The 23,208-nt window shown below is 29.7% G+C and overlaps 2 protein-coding genes across 2 annotated transcripts in view; one reads left to right on the top strand and one right to left on the bottom strand.

Annotated features, from left to right (window-relative positions):
• The window catches only part of LOC111029231 (protein amalgam-like), a 341,924-nt gene that overhangs the window by 97,730 nt on the left and 220,986 nt on the right, over positions 1 to 23,208 (top strand). The gene's annotated exons all lie outside the window — the stretch shown is intronic.
• LOC111029230 (cytochrome P450 6k1-like) overlaps positions 13,891 to 23,208 on the bottom strand; it is a 60,893-nt gene continuing 51,575 nt past the window's right edge. The window contains exons 4-5 of the mRNA XM_022308183.1: positions 22,732 to 22,974; positions 13,891 to 14,231 (exon numbers count right to left, since the gene is read on the bottom strand). Of these exons, the coding sequence (XP_022163875.1) occupies positions 13,984 to 14,231; positions 22,732 to 22,974 (491 nt within the window). The 3' untranslated portion in view covers positions 13,891 to 13,983. The remainder of the gene's footprint in view (positions 14,232 to 22,731; positions 22,975 to 23,208) is intronic.

Here is a 23,208-nt window from a genome sequence, read left to right on the forward strand (position 1 = left end):
TGTACACTTTACTGTTTTACACATGTACTAAACAGTAAACAGCAGAGGGAATTGCCTAGTTTTGTATTTATGAAATATAAGTATATTTTTTTTTAACTCTGACTTTTTCAGTTAGATTTGCAATTTATCTCTATAGCTATATAAAATGTTCTCTTGCTTTACAACCGAATGTAAGACAGTTTAAGCCTGAAGTTAAATCATAAACTTGAAATAGGAAGCTTTTTTTATTAGTATTTATTGAAGTTTTCCTGACATTAAGTCATCTTAACTTATTGATAATGGAATAACATAATTGCACATATTTTGGAAAATAAATGACAAGAACGAAAATAGTATAATAAGTCAGTAATTTTAAATACTGCAGTCTTTGACTTAAGTGCGTGTACACTGTACTTAACTGAAATAGGAAGTAAAATTATGAAAATTATTTATCGAAAAGTATCTCATATAATATCTGTTCATAATTATTTTAATAAAATTAAAGTACTCTTTTCAAGAGATGGTTGATTAAATATGATATTTGCATTTATGAATAATGTAATTATGTTTTAATGTTAACATTTTATAATTCATGGAAAAAATTAAGTACGGTTTATTATGGAAATTGTTATTAGATATTAAATCTTTGTTTTTTGTTTATTTTGTTGGGTACATACATTTATTTTAATTTGCTTATAATATTATAATTATTTGATTGATTTTTTTTTTGATCTCGTTGAAATATTGTGTTTAAAGATAATTGTAATATTTATACGTATCAATTAAAGGGTTTCAAATTTAAACTTTTTGAAAACTTGTTATTATTATTATATTATTAGTACATACAAAAAAATTTATTGTTTGCTAAAATTATAAAGAAAAAAATAACACAAAGATATATGTTACACACTTACACTTACACTACACATAGCCATGGTCGTAAAACACATAATTAAAAGATAGTAAATAAATTAGGCTTTTGTTTAGAGAAGTAAAATAAAAATACAACATATTTACTTTAAAATCAACAGTATAGTTTGCGATATTAAATTGTATATAAAGGTTGAAAATACTTTGAAAATGAATAGGAATTTTATACCAAAGTACATAATAATCTAGATTTTCACCTCTATTGAAATATTTAAATGAAATGAGAGTATAGAATTAATGTTTATTATCAATATTATTACTTAAAACTTTTAGGTACAATCTGTTTTATTAAATATTTTTATTTTTATCTGGTAATACGAATTTGATTTATTTTCATTTTGTGAATTTACAAATTATAATTTAATTTCATACTTTTTTAAGAACATAGAACTAATATAGAGTGCCTAACAATATGTATACTATTACTTGTAATGTCAAATATAAAACCTTAACAGTGTAAGTAATTTATAACTAATATTTACAAAGTTTTGTCAATATTAAAATGCTTGTACCTACTGTGCATAATTTAAGATGCAGCAATAGGTATTTATGATGATTACAAATGTAGCAAATTTAAATTATTATTAATGTTTTATTTTTCATCATCATGATATTATTATATTTCATGTAATTTAAAAACTCCAAAGTAAAATAGTCGCACTTATATCATATTATGCCCGCTGACGCAGATTGCACCCAATATACGCTAAATATATACGTATGACCTTATAAAAATCTTTATTAATGAAACAGAATTTTATTATTTGAATGAATACAAATTACAATATTTTTTATAATGTTCGTTAAGTAAAATATTTGTTCCCAGTGTGGCTTACTGTTTTAAATTTAAAATCGTCGTGGAATATTATATTATCACGTTAGACGTGTACGAAACAGTTGATTATTTTTATTTTTTAATTTCACACTAAACTTTTATTTTATCAAACTTACAACTATATATTATTATATTTATAACACACACGGAACATGGTGTTGTTCTATTCAACTACCGGAGTTACAGACGACTTACTTGCGCATCGCGCGAATATACACTTGGAGATGATGGTACGTGAGCAAACCCGTGTGTGTGTGTGTGTGTGTGTATAAATATATTACAGTAGTTATCCCATCTGGTAGATTGCAAACTCTCAGCTAATCAGTAATGCAGTACGTCACACACGTACATAATAATTGTACACGGTGTTTGGTTTTAAGGGAAATAACGCATCACATCGTGGCTTTAAGTACTTGACACATTCGTTTTGGTGGCCAAGATGCGCCTGTCAAAAATAAATAATGTATGCCAATGGTCGTTGTAAGTGCAGTTTATTTTAATATTGTGTTGATGAAGTGATGTCAGAATAAGTAGGAATCAAGCGAATTGTCGCAGTCAAACTTAAATGGTGTGCATCTTACATGCCTGTGGGTAGTATTATTTAATATTTCTATTGAAGAAAATATTAGACAATATATTTGAACTGTAATACAGGGGTAGTGAACATCTTACAATATAGCTGACTTCACGTCGTCATCTAGCGTTAGGTTCTCATACAGTATTGGTAATACGAATATAATAGCTGCCCATTTGCCCATAGTATATAGGTCAATAGTTTGTATTTTGAGAGATATTATTTAAAAAGGTATTGTGTACAATGATTACTATAATGTTATATCGTGTAGATTTTATCCTAAATATTGGTGCCCCGTCTAAACAACGATTACGGACTTGCAGCTTATATTTTAAAATCACTGTCTTTCAATCAAGAAGAGATGATTTAGATAAATATTCCTATATTCAAATCTATCATAGTTATACCCTTGACAGTACCTTTTCTATCTTTTGGTCTTCAAAAAATATTTTTTCAAGTCAAAAGTTTAAAGTTCTAACTGATACCGGGATTATAAACCTATTTAATTTAATGTTTACAATAGATTATACACTAATTGTTTATTAATTATCCTCCAACTTTATGAAACTTGTTGTTGGATATTATTTTATTATTATTATTATTATTATTATTATTATTATTATGTTATTACACAATATATTATATTTAATATTATGACCACAAAATTCAATTTATGTTTAGCTAGGTATGCGCTGTTAGCTTGTAACATTATATTATGTGCACAGTAAACACTCACACGCAGATTAGAATAATGGTACACAAACTAAAATGACTTACAGTTATAGCACACTGTATAACGAAGTGTTTAAGATCATGTATGAAACATCAAATTAATACACATATTATAGTGTTTCAGTATTTGCTAATCAGGATTAAACAATTCTAATACACAGAGAATACATTAATTATACCTAATACTAATGATTCATGAATAGAATGTTTTAATTTCCTAATAAAAATTATGTTAACATATTCAATGCGACTGATACTTCATGGTAAACATTGGATTGACCATTGAGTGTGATATAATAACAACAAATAACAACAATAATAATAATAAACAATTTTTCATTTGTAATGAATATTTTTTATCTACACGTGACTTCCTACTAATAACAATGAACCCTCCCCTCCTAGTTAAGTTCGATAGTGTTTGAAATGTAAATACAATTAATTTATTAGATATTTGTCTATAAAGTGCTGTATGAATTTCAATATTTCAAAACGCATATGTACTCGTATGCAGTTTATTTATTAAGAACACAGTAGTATAAAAATAATTCACAATACAAAATAACATGGAAATATTTGTTTGTAAAAATGGTGATACAATTACAATTTAATAGCAAGGATCATATTATATTATAATAATTTCAACAAAGTAAAATCTTAAAATTCATTCTACATCGCTACTTCTTTGTTTTAATTTTAATGGGCATAAACCTAATAATAAACCTCGTCTTGTAAAAACGAAGAAATGATTTATTTACAAAATACATGTCCAAAAAACCTTAAGTTCTGTTCTGTAGCAGTATGGTTCACACGCAATACTTTGTAAAATAATTATGTTTTATTAATCAGCGGAGTTAAAAAAATTAAAAAATTCTATTTCAAACCAATACATTAACGATTCGTTTGGTACTCGCCTTGGGGAAATAATGGAAATATTTAATTATAGTTAAGTACTATGGAAAAAAGCTTCATGATTTTTTCCAACCCGATTATTTTGTTCATTAATAACCATTAAAAATATGTTAACTGTTATTATATTTTAATACTTACCACGATTATAGCAACAAGTAATGAATTCAATTCGCATTGCTGTAGGCTCATGGAAATGCATCTTGTCGAATTCGCGGAAACGTTGATTGGCAGTAGACTAAAAAACAATCTATCACAAATGTGTAGTTATTTTTTTTCCAATTAACATAAACTGTATCCAATGGCACAACAATAATAACGTGATGCGCGATTGTTAATCTCACAACGAATCGCTTGATGGAATAGAATGGCCACCAAGAATACAACGATACTTCCTAACTATTATTTTTTTTCCAAACAAATTTTTAATTCAAAATATACTTACAGGTACGTTCTGTACGCAGCTTATTGGTGTATTGCAAATCGTAATGACATTATATTAGGCCTATTTATTATACCAGGTCGGTAGGTACCACGCCAAACTACCATGTCCCGGAGTTAAAACTTGTTTGTTTTAAATCGTTTCAACTCCGATCGGGCGTAATTGGAAAAGCTCGGGTCTAAAACTTCCGCATTCGATTGTCCCGTTTCATCATAATAAATTAATAATGCCCTCGCCGCTATACAGTAATCCGTCTCGGATTAAACCTAAACCATATCATTATGTTCGTACAGTAATACTTTGTGACGTTATATGTACCAATGTACGTACCAACTGCTAAGTTACCAACTCCTAAGCCTATATAGTATCGAAACACAAAAAATCCACAGTCATGATGTGCAGTTATTAAAGTATTATCATATAAATTTATAGGATTATCGCTTTCCGCGTCAGAGACATCGACGTCTGGTGTACAATAATATTATTATGCTTTCTCGCGGGTTCTCTTTTAACACTTTGATAATATTATATGATAAGTCGACCTGCAATGGGATAAAAAACACGAAATGCCAATCTATGATACGACATAGGTGTGATCAGAACCACTTTAACTTTTACTAGCGCCCCGTCGCAATAATATTTGCAGTCTCGTCCATGGAGCATGCATTTTTAAACATTTGTCGCGATTTAAAATATCACAACTCTTGCCCCATTTGACCCCTCCCCCCACCTTCGACCGTCTCTGCATATTATTCAAATATAGATGATTTTTGTACGCGTTTGATCATTCGCTAGCCTGTACATGTGTATATGTAGATATTTTTCTAAGATGATTTGATTATTGCGCATATTTGCATCGTCGTAATGATTGCCTACACAGTTCACTGACGAAACATATAAAATATCTGTATATGGGTACTTATTTTGTTTTTTACTACCATGTATGGCAGTTTAAAGTTTTTTAACGGACAAAAAAGTCTCTCATTTAATATTCTAAGTACCTATTTAAATACAATAATATTTGCATGATATTCAGTATCAAATTTGTTTTTTTTCCATTGAAACCTATACATACTTTTAATCGGATGATCAATAGCAGTACCTCCCTATATATTTATTTTTTAAATGTCTGTGCATTGAATAACGAATACTGAAAAAAAATTTTTTTAATATTTTTAATTGTAAAAGCACTCAAAGTGTAGATAGACGAGATTAAATTTGTAGCAAGGGGTTAATTTATTAACTTTTTTCAAACATAGACATTGACACGTCATTGAATTATTAGATTAGCCAGTTAAACGAATTGCACATTATAATAAATGCATAATATGTATATACATATTATTGAGATTATTGAGTAGGTACGTGATGAGTGGGTAAATATGAAGCTTTTCAATGTCCACGATTGGAGAGACTGTTGCAGGCCAATACAAGTCCGTTTGTTGGAGAGCAGTGGAAAAAATAAACATTTTATTGCTACCTACTTTGTTCGAGCGTAGATCGTTCAATCTGTTGGAGTTCTCTGCAGTCTGAAAAACATGTAGCAGCTTGTTATTATTATTATTATTATTATTATTATTACCATTATTTCTCCGAGGTCTTAGTCGACACACTGTCGTATACGGTTTCCATTGAAGGCTGAAGCTTACCCGGTTTCGGATTTTTATTTTAAATTTCATCATCTGCTTATGTAAACCCAGCAATAGTGAAATTTTTATCACGTTTCCGTGTGTCTTCTTCTGTATCGTCAAAATTGCCAAACACATTGTTGTTTACCTCTGAACTAAGCTTGTTCACTTGTTCTCGGATGTAATTTATTAAGGATCAAAGACGGCTGTGTATTATACCGTTCTCATCGTGACGCGACGTTGTATACTGATCGGCAGATACGGTGGATTTAATATCTGAAACGGGAAAGTTGTTTTTCTCGACAAATGACTTTATTGTTCTCGGAAATACCGAGTGAACTGCGAATAAAATTGATTAGCTACTTCAAACAAATAATAATAATATATTCAGTTATTTTCCCGTATTCAAACGTTTAACTTCTACAAAAGATCGTACCCTCAGCCCTGGCCTCCGTTCACCACAATAATAGTTTTGCATCGTACAATACCGCCAGATTAATTGTTAATACAATGAAATAGATGAAAAAAAAACATTTTCGTAGTAAAACCATCACGGTTCCATTCGGTCGCACTTTGATACAGGTACTGTAGTGATCCATGACGAGTGACAACATAAATATGTAAAGATATGTCAGCGACAATACGACTTTTGATCCGGCGGCCATACATTATTTTGTATATTATCGAATATTCTACCGATGAGAAGAGGTGAACTAGACTTATATTGTGGAGTTGTCAGCGAACTGCAAAGTTGCTGACATTTCTATTTTCACTTTGTCAAGCAGTGATCGTAGTATTTTTATTTTTTACCAGAACTATTCTGAGTGCATTGAAGCAACCGTGTCGTATATTATTATCGTTGTTTTCTTATCGTCGAGTTGTCCAAACATTATGAGGAAGAGTAGAGTTCGTTTTAGCTCAGATTATAATATATATAATTTGTGGTTTTGGTTTTATATAATTTAAAAAAACATATTGTATTATCGGGTTGTAAACAAAATAATGTCTGATCATTAAATTATATAAATATATATATTTTTTATAAATTTATTAAGGCTTCGACATCAAAGGTCTTTAGCCTGCATTAAGTTAATATAAAAAAGTGAACATTATAATTATTACAAGTATTTACACGTGTTTACAATTTATGTCTTATGTTTATACTATGGAAGAATACATTGATTGCGTCCGTATTGTCTTCATTGAGTGCTTGATAGAGTGTGGTGAGGTTTTTGAGGATCTTGCGGGCTTCCATGTATTTGGTGCAATTTATGATGATATGTTCTAATGTTAGTGTCTCATTGCGAGTATTGCATGCTGGGGCTGGTTCTTTTCTTATGAGATAATCATGAGTTAAATGTGAGTGGCCTATTTTAGCTCGAGTAATTAAATTATATTATGTAGGCACACAATATAATTTGTGCAAAGATAAACGTCTGAAGTGCCCTGCAATATGAAAAAGGTAAACGCTCGATAAAATATTAACATTAATAGTTCGGAATGAATAATAAATAAAAACAAATTACCCAACGGTTATTAATGAACAGCCAAAAGTCACAATTTATTATATATCGGTCAACAATCGCATTCTATCTACACCACACTACGAGTTTGTAAATATTATGACTATGTACCTGCATAGACAGCAGTTATTGATGTCAACTAACATTGTTAAGTATTTAACTTCATTTGATAATGACCATTAATATAATGAGTTGGGGATCATGTTGTAACCAAACGCGTAGGTATAAGTCATCGGATTGTTTTTTGTATTGTTATTGGTTTTGCTTTTAATTAACCCCCAGTGTACACGACTATATATATATATATTAAAACAAGAGTTATTGAAATGACATTGTGATTCATTAAATGTATTATGTACCTAGATAGCTGTACAAAAAAAACATTGTTGATCATAACTACATTTCGTTAAACTATGCGATTTATCAATATAATTATTATATGAATATTGGTATTTAAAATATGAAAATACATTTTGAGATATAATTATTATAACAATTACCTATGTATGTATATTATTATGTACAAAATAATTATCAGCTAAAACTATTACATTTTTTTTTTTTTTTGTTAGTTGTCATTTTTGAAATAATATTGTTACAAACTAGGTACATTATAGATTATGATCAATTTGACGAAACGTAAGTATGACATTTTTTCGAACTCGATGTAATAATAGTCCATTGCGTTATCTTTAAAATACTGGTTCACATAACAACCTATGTGTGATAATAAGAATTATGACAACGTTGTATTACAAACTTTAAAAATTAAAAAATATTTTTTTTCTTGACGGTTATCTACTCAATTTTTTCTAACTACAAATGCATAATACATGTGACTATAATCAAACCAATCAAAATGGGTATGCTAAAATTACACCACAAAAATAATGTTATGGATTAACTATTTATCATTCGCCAATACTCAGAAATAAATCGTCATAATTATTTAGGAACAATGCGATTTGTGCATTTTAGCCGAAAACGAGTAAGAACAAAATATTGTGTAAAACAATAACTAAACAATTATTTTTATCCTTAGGTTATAGTATTTCATCAAGTCCATACAATATTTTGATAGCATATTATCATGTCGGGTGTTATTTTGTGACCTATGCAAATATGTTCAATAGTTTTTGTTACGAAACAATAAAATAACAAATCTGATATAAAGTTTCAAACTTCAAGGTATTATGTTCATCGGCTTAATATATTGAGCTGTGTTTGCTGGGAAAATTAGTAAATATAAACATCGAGGTTGTCAAATGTTCAATTTTTAAATTACATATTATGCGTAATACTCATGAATGTAACGTAGTTGCAAGTTATCCGTAGGTACTCTGTATAAAACACAAAATATAAATATAAAGTGCCATATAACTATAAGTTGTAACTCAAAAAAAAATTCAAGTTATAATTGGATAAATTATTTGTGACTATTCGCAGTCAAAACGCTATTGCCATACAATATTACAATATTCAAGTACTGTTAGTACACCTACATAATATAATTAATATAGTTTATTTTATACAATGTTTTCAACTAATTAAGTCGTTGATGAAACAGTTTAATAATATTGATTGAAGCTTTATAAGCTTAACAAATTTTATTTTCAGAATACTAATTGAATAATCATGCACCTATAATTATATCGAACTGTTTAATTTTAATTAGTTTTCATATTGTTTCAAGAGTTTGCGAATTTTGAGAAACTAAATTTGGTGCGTCATAAAGCCCGCAGATAGTTAGATGAACTTTCGCTAGTTATGTACACAATGAAAAAAAAATTTAAAACCATCCGAGGACAATAATTTGATAACTTGAGTGTTATGACGAGTGACGTTCAAACGCCAACCGTTTCGTTGATAAATTATTACCATGTCAAACGGAAATACACCCTTATCAAAACTGTCATATACCTACCTATATTATAATAATATAGATGCAAGTCGAATAATGCTTTACATGTTGTCTGGCGTTCGTTACCGAGATTTCGGAAGGTTTTCTATTAGTTGACTCACTCCTCTTCATTATATTATTATATTATATCAGCAAATCGTGACGATAACGATAACGCAGGTAATAATTTCAAAATAATCTTTAACCGACACACCGTGTCTTTGGATATCGAGTGGATTAGTATCCATTTTATCGTTTTCATATATTTTCGATACACGTTTGACTTGTATCAATTTTTTTTATTTTCATTTTCGTCGGGTCCCTCAGTTGCACACTATGTATTATAAGTTAAAATGATTATAAACTCATGTCTAAGAGCCCTCAGGACTAATAGATTCCAAAGGACATTTCATAAGAAATCGTTTTATGCATTTGGACATGGTTGATGCAGTTGTGTTAGTCATGAATTATGAATACTCGACGTGTCAGAATATTGGGCACAATTATTGTAAAAGTACTGGAAACTAGTTTACGCATGGCATGCCAACAATATTATATTCTATGCCTACGAAAAAAATGTTTTATTTTTTACTCAAAAAGTCGATTTCAAATACGCAATATAACGTCGCAATGCTTACTCCATTTTGATTCTGGGAAAATATTTGAATTGTTCATAATATTCACAATACATTAATAGTTTGTGAGGCGATACTATTAAATCCTTTCCAATTGCATTATTCCCAACACAATATCAAAATATGTTTATATAATATATTCAAAATTACTTAAAATTGTACTTTTGTGTGTAAAGATTTTATTCATGCATTTTCAATAATAATATATAAAAGATAGTTGAATAATAAATAAGGTTTACATTTAGTACTATAATTTATGATAATTCAAAGGATGAAAACAATTCGACGGCCATTCTCTCGGTATGTACATGTCATATGGACAGTTACTTTTTCATTTCGTTAAGAAAACAATGTATAAGTTGGAAGTTAATAGTTGGAATTTAGGATTAAAATTATTGGTTTTTTACTAAAAATACGATATTCGCACGCGGGCATCATAATATGTGTATAATATAACTAATATAATGGCCTACTTGTATGATAGGCACTATGATGTTTGCACTTATAGAGTTTATCACAAGTACGTTTGATGTGTAAATATGTTAAAATGTAATAATATTATGAAAAATTTATTGTAATAATACATTATGCTCATTTTAAAATTAAAAATTTTCTCACACAAATTAATTTCAATAAAATGTTATAATCCATGGTTAATGGTTATAACATATATTTTTGTTTCTAAGTATCTGTAATTTATAATTTGAACTAAGCACGGAGGGTGTAAATTGGTGATCGTATTAAATAGGTATGTAAAAACATTTACTGAAACTTTTTTTTTATTAAAATATTTTTTGATGAACAATACACTATACACGTCGTACTCTTCATAACCAACAATAATAGTTATCAAGGAATAAATTACAATTGGATACAGTATTTGATGTAAAAATAAGCTTCCGTTTCATTATTCAGCGGACTTATATTTAAATCGTTATTATAACTTCCACACAATTTTCTAATATTTTACCTATTGATATAATAATTGCACGGTTATAGTTTGTACTCAAAGATACCACATAATTATATAAGACATAATGATATATAGTTAAAATAAATACAAAATATATTATAATATTTAACTAAATCAATACATTTATATTTATAATTATAATTATAATAATAATCCAATATAAGGATAGGTGTACGCTGTTTCAGGCCACACATATTCGTGTGAACAGACCTCATTATCTCGACCACGCAATCGAAAAACGAGAGGTTAATGTACATAATATAATGTTGTGCTGTTTTTGACTGTATCGCGTGCACAATTTTTTTGATAGGTAAACACAATATTATATACCTGAATGTAGATTTTAAAAAAAAGCGTCTAATACACGTATGTACCTTATGTGTCATTAAAATAGGTATTGCTAATGGTAATAACAATTATATGACTAATTATTTGCAAATATATTATAATACGTTTGACAGGCCTCACGTATTGAATTTTTACCCACTTTCTCGTACTTGAATTGTGGTGTGTACCACGAGCACATTTATTATTTATATGAAATTAGCCCATACCTACGTATTAAATTACGAATGTCCAGCACGTTTGTGACGCATAACAACGTGAGAGATAACAAATGTTTTAGACTTAAAAAAATTGTACCTGCGGTTTGCTGTGCAAGTCTAACCGTAAACGATATATCAACGGAGGTATAGTGTTGTAATTAAATGACTAGGATCAGCTCAGAGGAATGGTGCGGATATCACGATAAAACGTGCCTATTATTTCAAGATAAACAAAATAATAATGATAATAATATAATAATTTAGTTACAACGAGACGTTACTAAACACGGTGGCGTTAGGAGATCTAAGACCGACGACCGTGCGACTGATTATAGTATCTAATAATATTACAAAGGTAATAATGAACGCAGTGAGATTAATGCAATTGCCTGCGAATAGGTAAGCGACAATGTCGTTCTGGGATACTCTATTGTTTGCTAAATAATAGTAATACTACTACTAATAATAATAATATTGTTATAAGTGTTCAGCTAAATGCCATCAGATTAATAAACAACACGTTGTGAATGGCCAGAGCATTTTTATTTTATACATTTTAATTCGCTCAATATTAATGAAATACAATTTTACATAAGAATATTAGGTTATACATAAATGTACTATTTAATATTCATATTTTTTTTCGTCATATATACACATAAAAACAGCCGTAAACCTACTTTAAAATATTACGTTTATAATTATCTGAAATTCAATTGTACAGCAATAGTTATAATTTTTTTAAATTTTGAACCTCACCCGGAAAATTCCAGTTACTCGGATTTTTCGTTGACCTGATTATTTGTATTAAATGTACCGAGATGGATATCCAAGACCTTTCGCCTACAATATCATACGTGTTGTCCAATGTGTAGGGGTAATTCACTGTTCAAAATGAATTACAATAACTAAACATCTTTATCATTATAATGTATTATATTATTATTATTATTATTTATTTGTTTTCATTTAAAATAGAAGTGTATACATACATGTAAATTATTACAAATATTTAAACTTATTATAATTTGGCATTATATATAAATGATTGTCTCCGTAAGCTAGGCTTGTTGTACGTTTTAAATTGATCACAAGCATTAAAATATTACTTTGAACAATTGAAAATGACATTTATTACGTTAACAACCCGTTACTTTTGAAAGTATAACTTACTTAACAAGATTTTGTAGTGAATTAAAAGTTTTTGGATTTACCTCGTCATCAAATTCTCATATTATGATTATTCATTATTTGCCAACGAGAAAATCATTAAAATAGTAGTCCAATCTATTATCATATTTTACAACACCGATTTCCCATTTATTTTCAAATTTAAACCCTCGTCGGTTTTAAATCAACTATACCTACATTATACTCGTGCATTGTCAGTTGTCACTCATCATTGATCACATCATATCATATTATTTATCCCATGCCTGAATTAAGCACTTTAATATATATTATTATTTTATAACTGCCACTCGGGTTTGGAATTTTTGAAAAGCATCCACTGTTGTGAACTTCCAGTAAAACCAGCTGCAAGTGAACAATAATGTGTCGGCAGGATGTCAATTAATATATCTTTAAACTTGTCCTCCGACCTCCGACCGAAATCTCAAAGGCCTACGAAGAAACGGTCCACCGCGATATCACTGTAATAAGTCGTGCACGTCGATGCCACAATAATTTCCAGCGATACACCAAGTGTGGACAGGACTGTTTCCCGACGAGAGCTAAAAACTACCACTAAACCCAATTGTATAAGATTTATTCAATCATACGCACATGTCATAACGTTTTTTGTTTTTGCACTGAACAACACAATGCTGTCATATTATCATTTACTCGACCGACTTTTGCGAGAAGTTATTACTCCTAAAGGTTCACATAAATATCGTGACTATTTCGTGTAAATAATTTCATATATATATATATATGTAGGTATATACAGGGTGATACATCAAGCGCCAATTTGTTGTCCTTCAATAGTGCAATAATAATTCAAAACCGGATTCCTTTTCGAATCGTTTCTATGTAAAGACAATTATTTTATTATTTTTATTTTTAAGAACTAGAGGTACCTTTAATGTATATATATATATAAAAAAAATGACATCGTATTAAAAAGAACCTTTATTTGTCATGACAGCTATATCTATTCTAAAATATATTGCACGGCGTAAGCTTACAAAATAAAATTATAAAAAAAAAGTCTATGATGGTCGGTAATGTTATTGTTATACATTAAAACTATATTATACAATAGTAGTCCACGTCACGCACATAATAATAATAATAATAATAATATTACATCGAGCAGCTCCTCCTCCTCCTCCTCCTCCTCCTCCTCCTCCTATCGTCCCGGTGCGACGACGCTTTTAGAAAAACAGGAATTTCCGGTCGCCGGCGTTCTCGTTGTCGCCCATATGGAACCGCCGCAGAGAGGCGCACATCGTAGACTCCCTGACGCCGCTCCGGTTGGCTATCGTCATGCGGACGCCCCCGAACGATCTCGGCTCCAACGGGTCTGGTGACGTACCGGGCTTGGTGCTGTCCACGATCACTTCGTACCGGGACACCAGCATGGCGAGGACGAGCTTGGCTTCCAGCTCCACGAAATGTTTGCCTGCGGACATGGAATATAATATATTATTGTTATTATTATTATTATCGTATGTCGTGATGATAGCAGCGCTTCCATATTTTCGTTACCAGCAGCTATGTATTGACACCGCGATAAAAAAATAAATAAACAGACATTTTTAAAATAAAAAATGTTTTTGAGTTTAAAATAATCTAAGTATAAAAAAATAGATAAAAACCTCTCGTTACCATTTCACAATTGTCAATACATCGTATGCATCATTGTTGATTGCATTAACTGTTAGTACTGATATTTTAATATTTATTCTAAAAAAAAGTAAAAACGGTGCCTATAAAATATTTATGCGGAGTAGTGTATTTCCCAGAAACTTTTAATGTACGTACCTATTATGATTACTCTAAATATAATTGGATTGTTTCCACTTAACATAACATTTTCAATTCATTAGGAAAAAATACTTTTTCTTAAAAAACCATTTTTTGTGAAATTTTCCGGGAAATTCCAGTTTTTTCGTAAAAATAATTTTTTCAGGAAATTTTAAATAAAACTAAATGTTTCTATTTTTTTCGGAAAACCTTTTTTTGGGGAAATTTTGGTTCTTAAGTAGGGCAACGGTTAAAGTAATTACTTAGAAATGTGCGAAAGTTACACGATCTCTAGAATTTAGTAACAATATCTAATTTTTTATAGGAGTAAGGTTGTTAATTTGTCATCAGTTATTCCAGAGATGATCCAAACTTAATTTGTTATTTTTATTTTTTTACAAATATTAGCTCGATAGTTTGAAGCAGGCTAAGTGGTCACAATTTTAATTACCTAATATAATATACCCATCATAATAGATAGGTATACATAAATTATGCAAAAACGCTGTCACTTTTAAAATTATTTTATTGTATCCAATATTATTTTGATTGGAACGTCATAAAATGCCGGTTCCTGCTATTAATTTGAAATCAGATCTGGTGATATCATGACGTAAATTACTGTAGAAAAAAATATAGTAAAACCTAAAATTAATATAATATCAATCCTATTTTCTATGATAAACCATTAATATACATCATATTATACATTGTTTTTAAGGCACTATTATGTACATTACGCAATTTTACCTATCAACGATACACAAAATAACTTTCATTTCGTCCATAGTAATTATGATATATAGGTTTGATAAACACCAAGGTACCTATGATAAACACCTCAATTTTCGTATCACATTGTAATCATTTTTTAACGTTAATAAATAATAATATATTAGTACTACTATTGATTTTATATTAAATATTATAAAATCGATGGTACTGCATACAATATTCAAATAGAAACTACGTTCTACATTATACTTACATTATTTACTGATTTTAAGTCATAACGATAAAATTCTATTAATTTATAATTGAAATGTTGAATCCATTATTCTTTTTTATAAGTTAAAAAAAAAATAAACAAAAAAAACCTAAACGTTTACACCTGTTAATTGAGAATTATTATTACTGTAGAAAATAAAAAACCTATCATAATATATAAAAATAAAGTTTTTTTGTATAAAAAAAAATGTATTTTCATTAATTTTTTTTTTTCATTGTAATTTATTTACATGACTATTGACCAATCGGTTAACAAAAGTCAGGGGAATGATTAATATCCCACTTGTATTTTGAATAATATACCTTTTAATTTTACCTTAAAAATAACTCGTTGGTAAATTGCAATAAGGTTTACGTTAATTCGTTCGATTTTAGTGTAACATTGTGAGTAGATTAAAAAATATATTATGCATAATATCCTTTTCTACTAAATTTAATTAATACCAGTTAAATATGCCTTCTAATCAAGATAAATAAGCTTTTTGTTAGCTTTATAAAGAAAAAGTTGCAAGCAAAATAAAGGGTATCAACAACTTAAATAATAATGATATAGCAAAAAAGTCATAAACTTTATGGTGCACTTGGAACTTCATTTGAATAAAAACATTATTCTAACCACTATACGAAGTAAGAAAGTCAAATACATTGATACATAATGTATTCATTTTTTTTAAATTAATCGGAATAACAAGTAACAGTATCCATTGTTATTTTAAGAAGTTAAAATATTTCTAGTTCAGTAATAATTAATTTTAAAATTTAAACTTAACAACTAATAACAAAGGCTATATCGCTTAAATGTTGAATGTTTATGTTTTCTTATTAATGTAGAGCAAATGTAACAACTAACAACAAATTATAATGTTCGATAATAACAATTATATTGTTAGTTTTTACACAACGTTTAAAATTTAAATTTATCGATGAATAACAATATACTTACTAAATTGGGTATTAAAATCGGTACAAAAGGTATTCAACTAGGTACCCAACAAGCGGTATAAAATGTTACAGGGATTTGATGAAATGTAATACTATAGTAATATTACGATAATATGACCGTTGAGTTATTGCTATTATATTGTGGAATTAAAAAAAAAAAGGCTTATTTTTGCCAAACGGTTATAAGCAGACGCTTATATTGAACATTGAAGAAAGTCTATTTATAACAGTTGACAATATAAATAAAATTATGAAAATATAGTGTTCTCCTACGCATGTACATACAATGAAATATGGAAATGAAGGAAAACAGGTCACTACGAACAGTGTCACAAATATATAATATATATTATATTATATTATAGTGTATATACTTATAATATATATATATATATATACATAGTATTTTGAATTGTTATATGTTATGTACATGTGCACGTTCGTATACGATGTCAAAGTAAAAGCTCTTTAAAAAAAAAAAACACACCTCACATCCCACACACTTCACCGAACTCCAGTTGCAAATGCACGTCGTCTATATTATAGTGCTGCCCAGGTCAACGACATGTACCTATATAATAATATTATATACCTATACTCCTCCTTTGACAATGTATTTTTGTCAAACTACCCACGTAATATATTATTTAAAATGCCTACCTAATAATAGTACCTATAAACGCATATTATTACTGTTATTGATTTGTAGTTCTTGCATCTGCTTATTCATACGATATTATAATGTTGTAATTAAAATTATTCGTACATAAATACGATATTAGACCCACTTATATATAAATGTATATGGCCACAAATGGACAACTACAACTTTAATTTAAACGTAATAATTAGGCCTTAGGACAGTATTTTGGAATTGTATGTTTTTCAAAAATCTTTATTCTACGCATAGCTCGGCGTGGTATATATATATATATATTTATAAACGTGTTCCATAATACAAGGGGCAGAAGTTTATAGTGAAAAAATAATACTGCACATTTTGCTCATCCTCGTCTATAAAAATGTTTTAAGTCGATGTTTTACACATTATATTTTAAAACTCGTACCGGCTCATTATTGTGAAAAAGCAACCGAAAATGACTTTTGATTTTATTTGTATGACAATACGTATTATTCGATCGAAGTTATCATTGCAAATCAAGTCGGTCTATATCTATACGATTACCATGTGTTGTTAATATTTTCATGAAAACATCTTGAACATATTTAATATTGCAGTTCACTCCCTGTGTTCACTAAGGTATCAATATTTTCTACAGTCGCTATCATATTATCTTTTATTTTGTGTATTTTTTTTATTTATAATGTAATAATTATATACTGTTATGCTGTTGGATACCAATCTACCGACCAACCCAATCGTATGGTTTCAATATTAACATCAAGACGTGCAATTTCAATTGAATGAACTATCAAATGAATTAAATGTTTATCGCTAGAAATTATATACAAAGAATGGCTTTTTTAAAAAAAACCGCCAATACAGGTACCTACTCTCAGTGTGCACTACGCAGATTTAATATTCGTAGGTAAACGTCCGCGGTGTTATAATAATATACGTATCCCAACAAACAGCGTAACGAATGACATTAAAAATGGGTAGTAATTCTCATTCAAACGGAAATCGATCTGTGTGGGCGTGTCCCTTTCATTTAGTTAGACTTCGCGCATAGACTTCGTACACGCACGTCGGTAGATAATCAGTCTCGCGAAAATAACTAAAAATTGTTTATTTATATTTTTTTTTTTTTTACCCAAAACGAGACAATTTTACCTATGCATCTGGTGATATTTCCCACAATGTCATACGACCTTGTACACTGTAACGCTGGTATGGAATAATAAACTTTATATGAAGGGGTTTAGTCAGAAATTTATTCGGAGAGTTATATTTTAATGGTTGTGTGGTTAGTGATTTACGCATGACGTAAGGAAAAATCTAAACATAATTTATTTATTTTGATAATATAATTGCGGCCTGAACGAACATAATGAACATAGTAATATGAATAAAAAAACGTATGAGTTGTGACGAATATACGATGATGGATACCGGAATATAGTTACTAAAGAGATTTAAAAAAACCGAAGTAGTCTCTCAGCTTCGAGGTTTCTATAGTGTTTGAACCTTTGCGGAGAATGTTACCACTGTCGTGGATGTGTTGTCTGATATTAATATGTAATATAGTATATTGTATATAATATAATAAAGTTTTGTGGAACAACACATTATTAGTCGCTCTACGTAAATGAATTCAAAAATACTGGCAATGTATTATTGAGTTTGGGACAAGTGATTAAAATCCTAAAATTTGGTTGAAATTCGCATAAAGCAGTGAATCATGACTGACGGGTGTCACGCAATCAACTAATTTGAAGTGGACAAAAATCAATTGAATGAAAAATGAAAAAAATAAACAATATCATAGTTTTTAAAATGAATTGCTTTCGAAAAGTCGAATTCAACAAACGTTCAAACGAAAAGGGGGAAGTCGCTCTTGCAGGGCCTGGTGGAGCTGTGGTTGGCCGCAGTCTCTAATGTGCGCTGTGGTCAAGTATCATCTGGAGTCATTAGCTCCTGTGTGGGTGACCACCCAAATCTTTAGCGACGATTTCTCATAATATATACTGCACATGTTCCTCAACCAACATTAACCCTTTCACACGCACAATGACCAATGCTGCTGGGAGTAATTAAACAAAGGTCCATTTCACACTATATTAAAGATTAAGTTAAACTAGTCATTTATTTTGTCCCTGTAATATGGATTTGTTAAATTTGAAGTCGACTATAAATATTAAATAATTGAATACGATAAAAAACGATTCGGAGTGGAGACGATTTATCAGTCCATAATAATATTTTTTTTTTAAATTTCGTAATTTTAACGAATTTTGCCAACATAATATTATATGAAATTCAAATGCTTATAAATCAAATTCTATTCATATATTTTTTCACACTTATTAATAGCTGATAGACAAACTTGTGAAAACCCCTTTACTAGCTATTCAAGCTATTTTACTCATAAACATCAATTGTATTGTACATAAGTCAAATAAAACTGAAAGCAATTCAACTATAAAAATATCTTCAAAAGTGTCAAAATATATGAAAATATTGTTATGTCTAAAAATGATAATATAAAATATTTGGTTTGACAATGTCAGGGTCTGTACAGTTTTAAAATTGCAACTAAAAAAAATAAAATCGATTTTGTCAACTATTTCAGCGTAAAATTATTATTTGATATCCCATACATGTTTGTATTTTATTATGTTTTTATAATTACCATGTAAAGTACTAGGGAATTTTTTCTTTCGAAACCATAAAAAGTATCATTAGGTAAAAAAAAAACACACACACATCGTGGTAAAACCAATACATCCGTCGCTCCATTCTGAACATAAAATATGATATGTTTATTTAGGTATTATAGCCATGACAAATAAATTTATTTTATGAATTTGAAAAGCAAATTCCCATAATAGAGTAGTCTGCGTAGGTGCATATCGAATTGGCGTTAGTGCAATGACCATTGACCTAAGTGCCCAAGTGTAGCTATCCATTTTTTTCGAAAGTGATGTTTCCATATAAGATTCCGGTAGAGAAGAAGTCGGCTGATATTTCTATGTAATAATACCTGTTGAATTGGTTATTATTTCGCCCAACAAAACCCAAAAGAAGCTGTCTTGTTTTAAAAGTGTTCTCCGCAATAACAGGACAACTTTGGAGCTGACTTGTCCTAGTAATGAATTCAGTGATCAACGTTGTTCATTATCGATATCGATATCAATGTGTTACGCTTTTTTTTTGTATGATGACAACGTATTTACTGTCGTCCCAGCCTTAAAATATATATTTACTATCAATGGTACCTACTTTTTTAACAAATAATGAATTATTATTTAAAAAATTTATATATAGTATTCATCAACTCAAATAGGTACCTACTTATTTTTTATTATTGTTGTGCAATTGTTCATGTCTTATATTCGTATTAAAATAAGTTATTACATAAAATAAAAAAAAATGAAATAAGACTTGTTTCCTGTTCGGAAAAAAACCAGATATTTTCAGTATAAAATATTTAAATACACAAAAAAGTACTACTTAAATCTTATTTTTAAAATTTAATATTATATTAACTCGAAAATATCCACATGAACAACAATTTCCAAAGTTCTAAATAAACTTTCTGTCTTTTTAATTAAAAATTTTACCACCCTCGTAAAATTTGCAAAAAACGGAGCTGCTGTGTTAATTCACTGACGCCTTCATTAAGCGTTGACATTTAACAACGTTTTTCTAAACTGTTAAAAAATTGAACGCAGACAAAATATTTTTCCTTAATGTATTGAACTATAGAAGGTTCAAATTCTTGTAAATTTAATACAATATTGATAATTATTAAGAATTACTCTAGCTGCTGTCTAACTTTATTCACACTGTTGTAAATACTTTTAAATGTTTTAATATTTAATTTAATTTGTAGGGCGTGCACAAAATATATTAGTATAGTAACTATAGTAACCATCCTTACGAATCGGGAAAATTAGAAAATCGAGTTGAAAAATAAAGTGCGACTTTTTTTCTTAAAAAATATTTGTGGGTCAAATTGTTGGAAAGAACTAACTGTCCTTGAAAAAGTCGTTGTAAAAATGCAGATCAAGTATTTAGGTATTTATTTTGATAAACAAATAATATTATCAAGGAGAAACATAAACTTACAGAATATCAAATAATATTGGTCCCAAGTATACTAAAATTACTGATGAACAGTGGTGGTAGACGATAATGCAGTGTTAGTTTAGATTGCACGTTTATATTATTTTATTTTACTACTCGGTATGGGGTCGTATTATTATTATTTTCTTACGTATTTCTGTTGTACTTTCCGTTTTGTTTTCAACGCTTCCGAAAAATCCTTGACCGCCGGACAACAGAAGCAAACAATTTACACTGAAGCACACTCGTGACACCACTATACTTGAAGTATCTCGACCGTTATACAGTGTACCTAATTTGCAGCGTAGCTTTTCCGCGGGCATAATCGATTCATTCTGCTTCAACTAACACATATATATATATAATATATATTCTGCACATCATACGAGCTGTTTACAAATAGCTTTTAGAAACGGGGCGGAAAAAGCTGGCGTGTTTCGCCGCCGATCGTGATTAGTAAATCCTAGCAGTAAGACCTAGCTTTTATGACATTATACATATTATATGCGAGCGTGTGTGTGTGTACGTACAAAGCGATCGGGCTTTGACTTTGACATGATATTATAATATGTATACAAATCCGATGGGATCGTAGACGTCGTATCCTACAGCAGAATGATTATTAGGGGTGAGTACGGGAACGTGGTGGATGAGAGGTTGTGTGACGAAAATAAAACGTATGCGCATACTACACCGTGCTCGAGTATTACAATAATTTATAGTGGAGGGAGCGCGTCTGAAACCAGAGAACTATAATACTCCCTCCCTTAATCCATGGGCGTCACTAGAATTTGAAACAAACAAACAAATTTATACTTGTTAAGAATTTAAAAACCTTTTTTTATTCAATTCTACGTTTAAAAATACAAAATAAGTACTAAAAAAACTACCCACGTATACACTTTATGCTAAATTCTATGGACATTTGTCTGTTGACTTATTATTTTGTCTCCACTCAATTTAAAATACGTCTTTTAACCATCGTAAAGTTAAAATATTACCTAATATATACATAATAAAAACCTGGTTGCACGAGAATTCCAGTTCTAAAAGAAAGCTATTTCGGTCAAATACGTACTTAAAATATGTTTTTGAATATATGTCGATATATTTTGTATTCAATAATAATATTATTTATTCAATTGGTATTTAAATAATACCTATTGGTAACGTAATTGAAAAAAATAGTTGCAGCCGATACGCACAATGAAATTATTTTGAATAAAATATGTGTTTGTATACAGATGACTGCATATTGTATACCTACTGCAGCGGCGTTATTTGAAGTGGTAATTTTTTAGTGAATGTATTTTTTATTTCTCTGGTTTAGTCGATTTTTCGAGGGATCAATGAGCCGACTTCATAATATTATAATCTTCTAAACTATTGGGCACGTCACGTGTGTCAAAGAACAAATCGTACAACTTTTTATGGGATTGTTTCGAGTACAACTTACCGATATAGGACTGGGGTCCGCTGCCGTGTGGCATATACGCAGACGACAGTTGTCCGGGAAACCGTTGTGGCTGGAACTTTTCCGGCTCGGGAAAGTGTTCGGCGTCGTGGTGAAGCGCGTGCACCGGAACTACGATCAGCGAATCCGGTTCGATGGTTCCGCGGCCACCGGTGCCGGGCACAACGTACGGTTTGGTGGCCACGCGGCGCACGGCGGTCGCCAGCGGGTACTTCCGCAAAGTTTCTGTGGACAGGACGAAACAAATTTTAAATATTAACAAACAAAGTCCACATCGTAGACTCTACGATATAATATATTTGGTGTCAACCACTCGGTGTTGAATTTGAGCTCGACGAACTCGATTTAAAAAACCAATTGGTTCACTAAACTGTGGTTCATCTATTTTCAGTATAAAATTATTATTTATTCGGTATGTCGTCATATTTTTTATGTCCACGCAAACCGTCGAAAACACAA

Source organism: Myzus persicae, unplaced genomic scaffold (genome assembly GCF_001856785.1).
Source record: "Myzus persicae strain clone G006 unplaced genomic scaffold, MPER_G0061.0, whole genome shotgun sequence".
In the NCBI taxonomy this organism is placed as follows: domain Eukaryota; kingdom Metazoa; phylum Arthropoda; class Insecta; order Hemiptera; family Aphididae; genus Myzus; species Myzus persicae.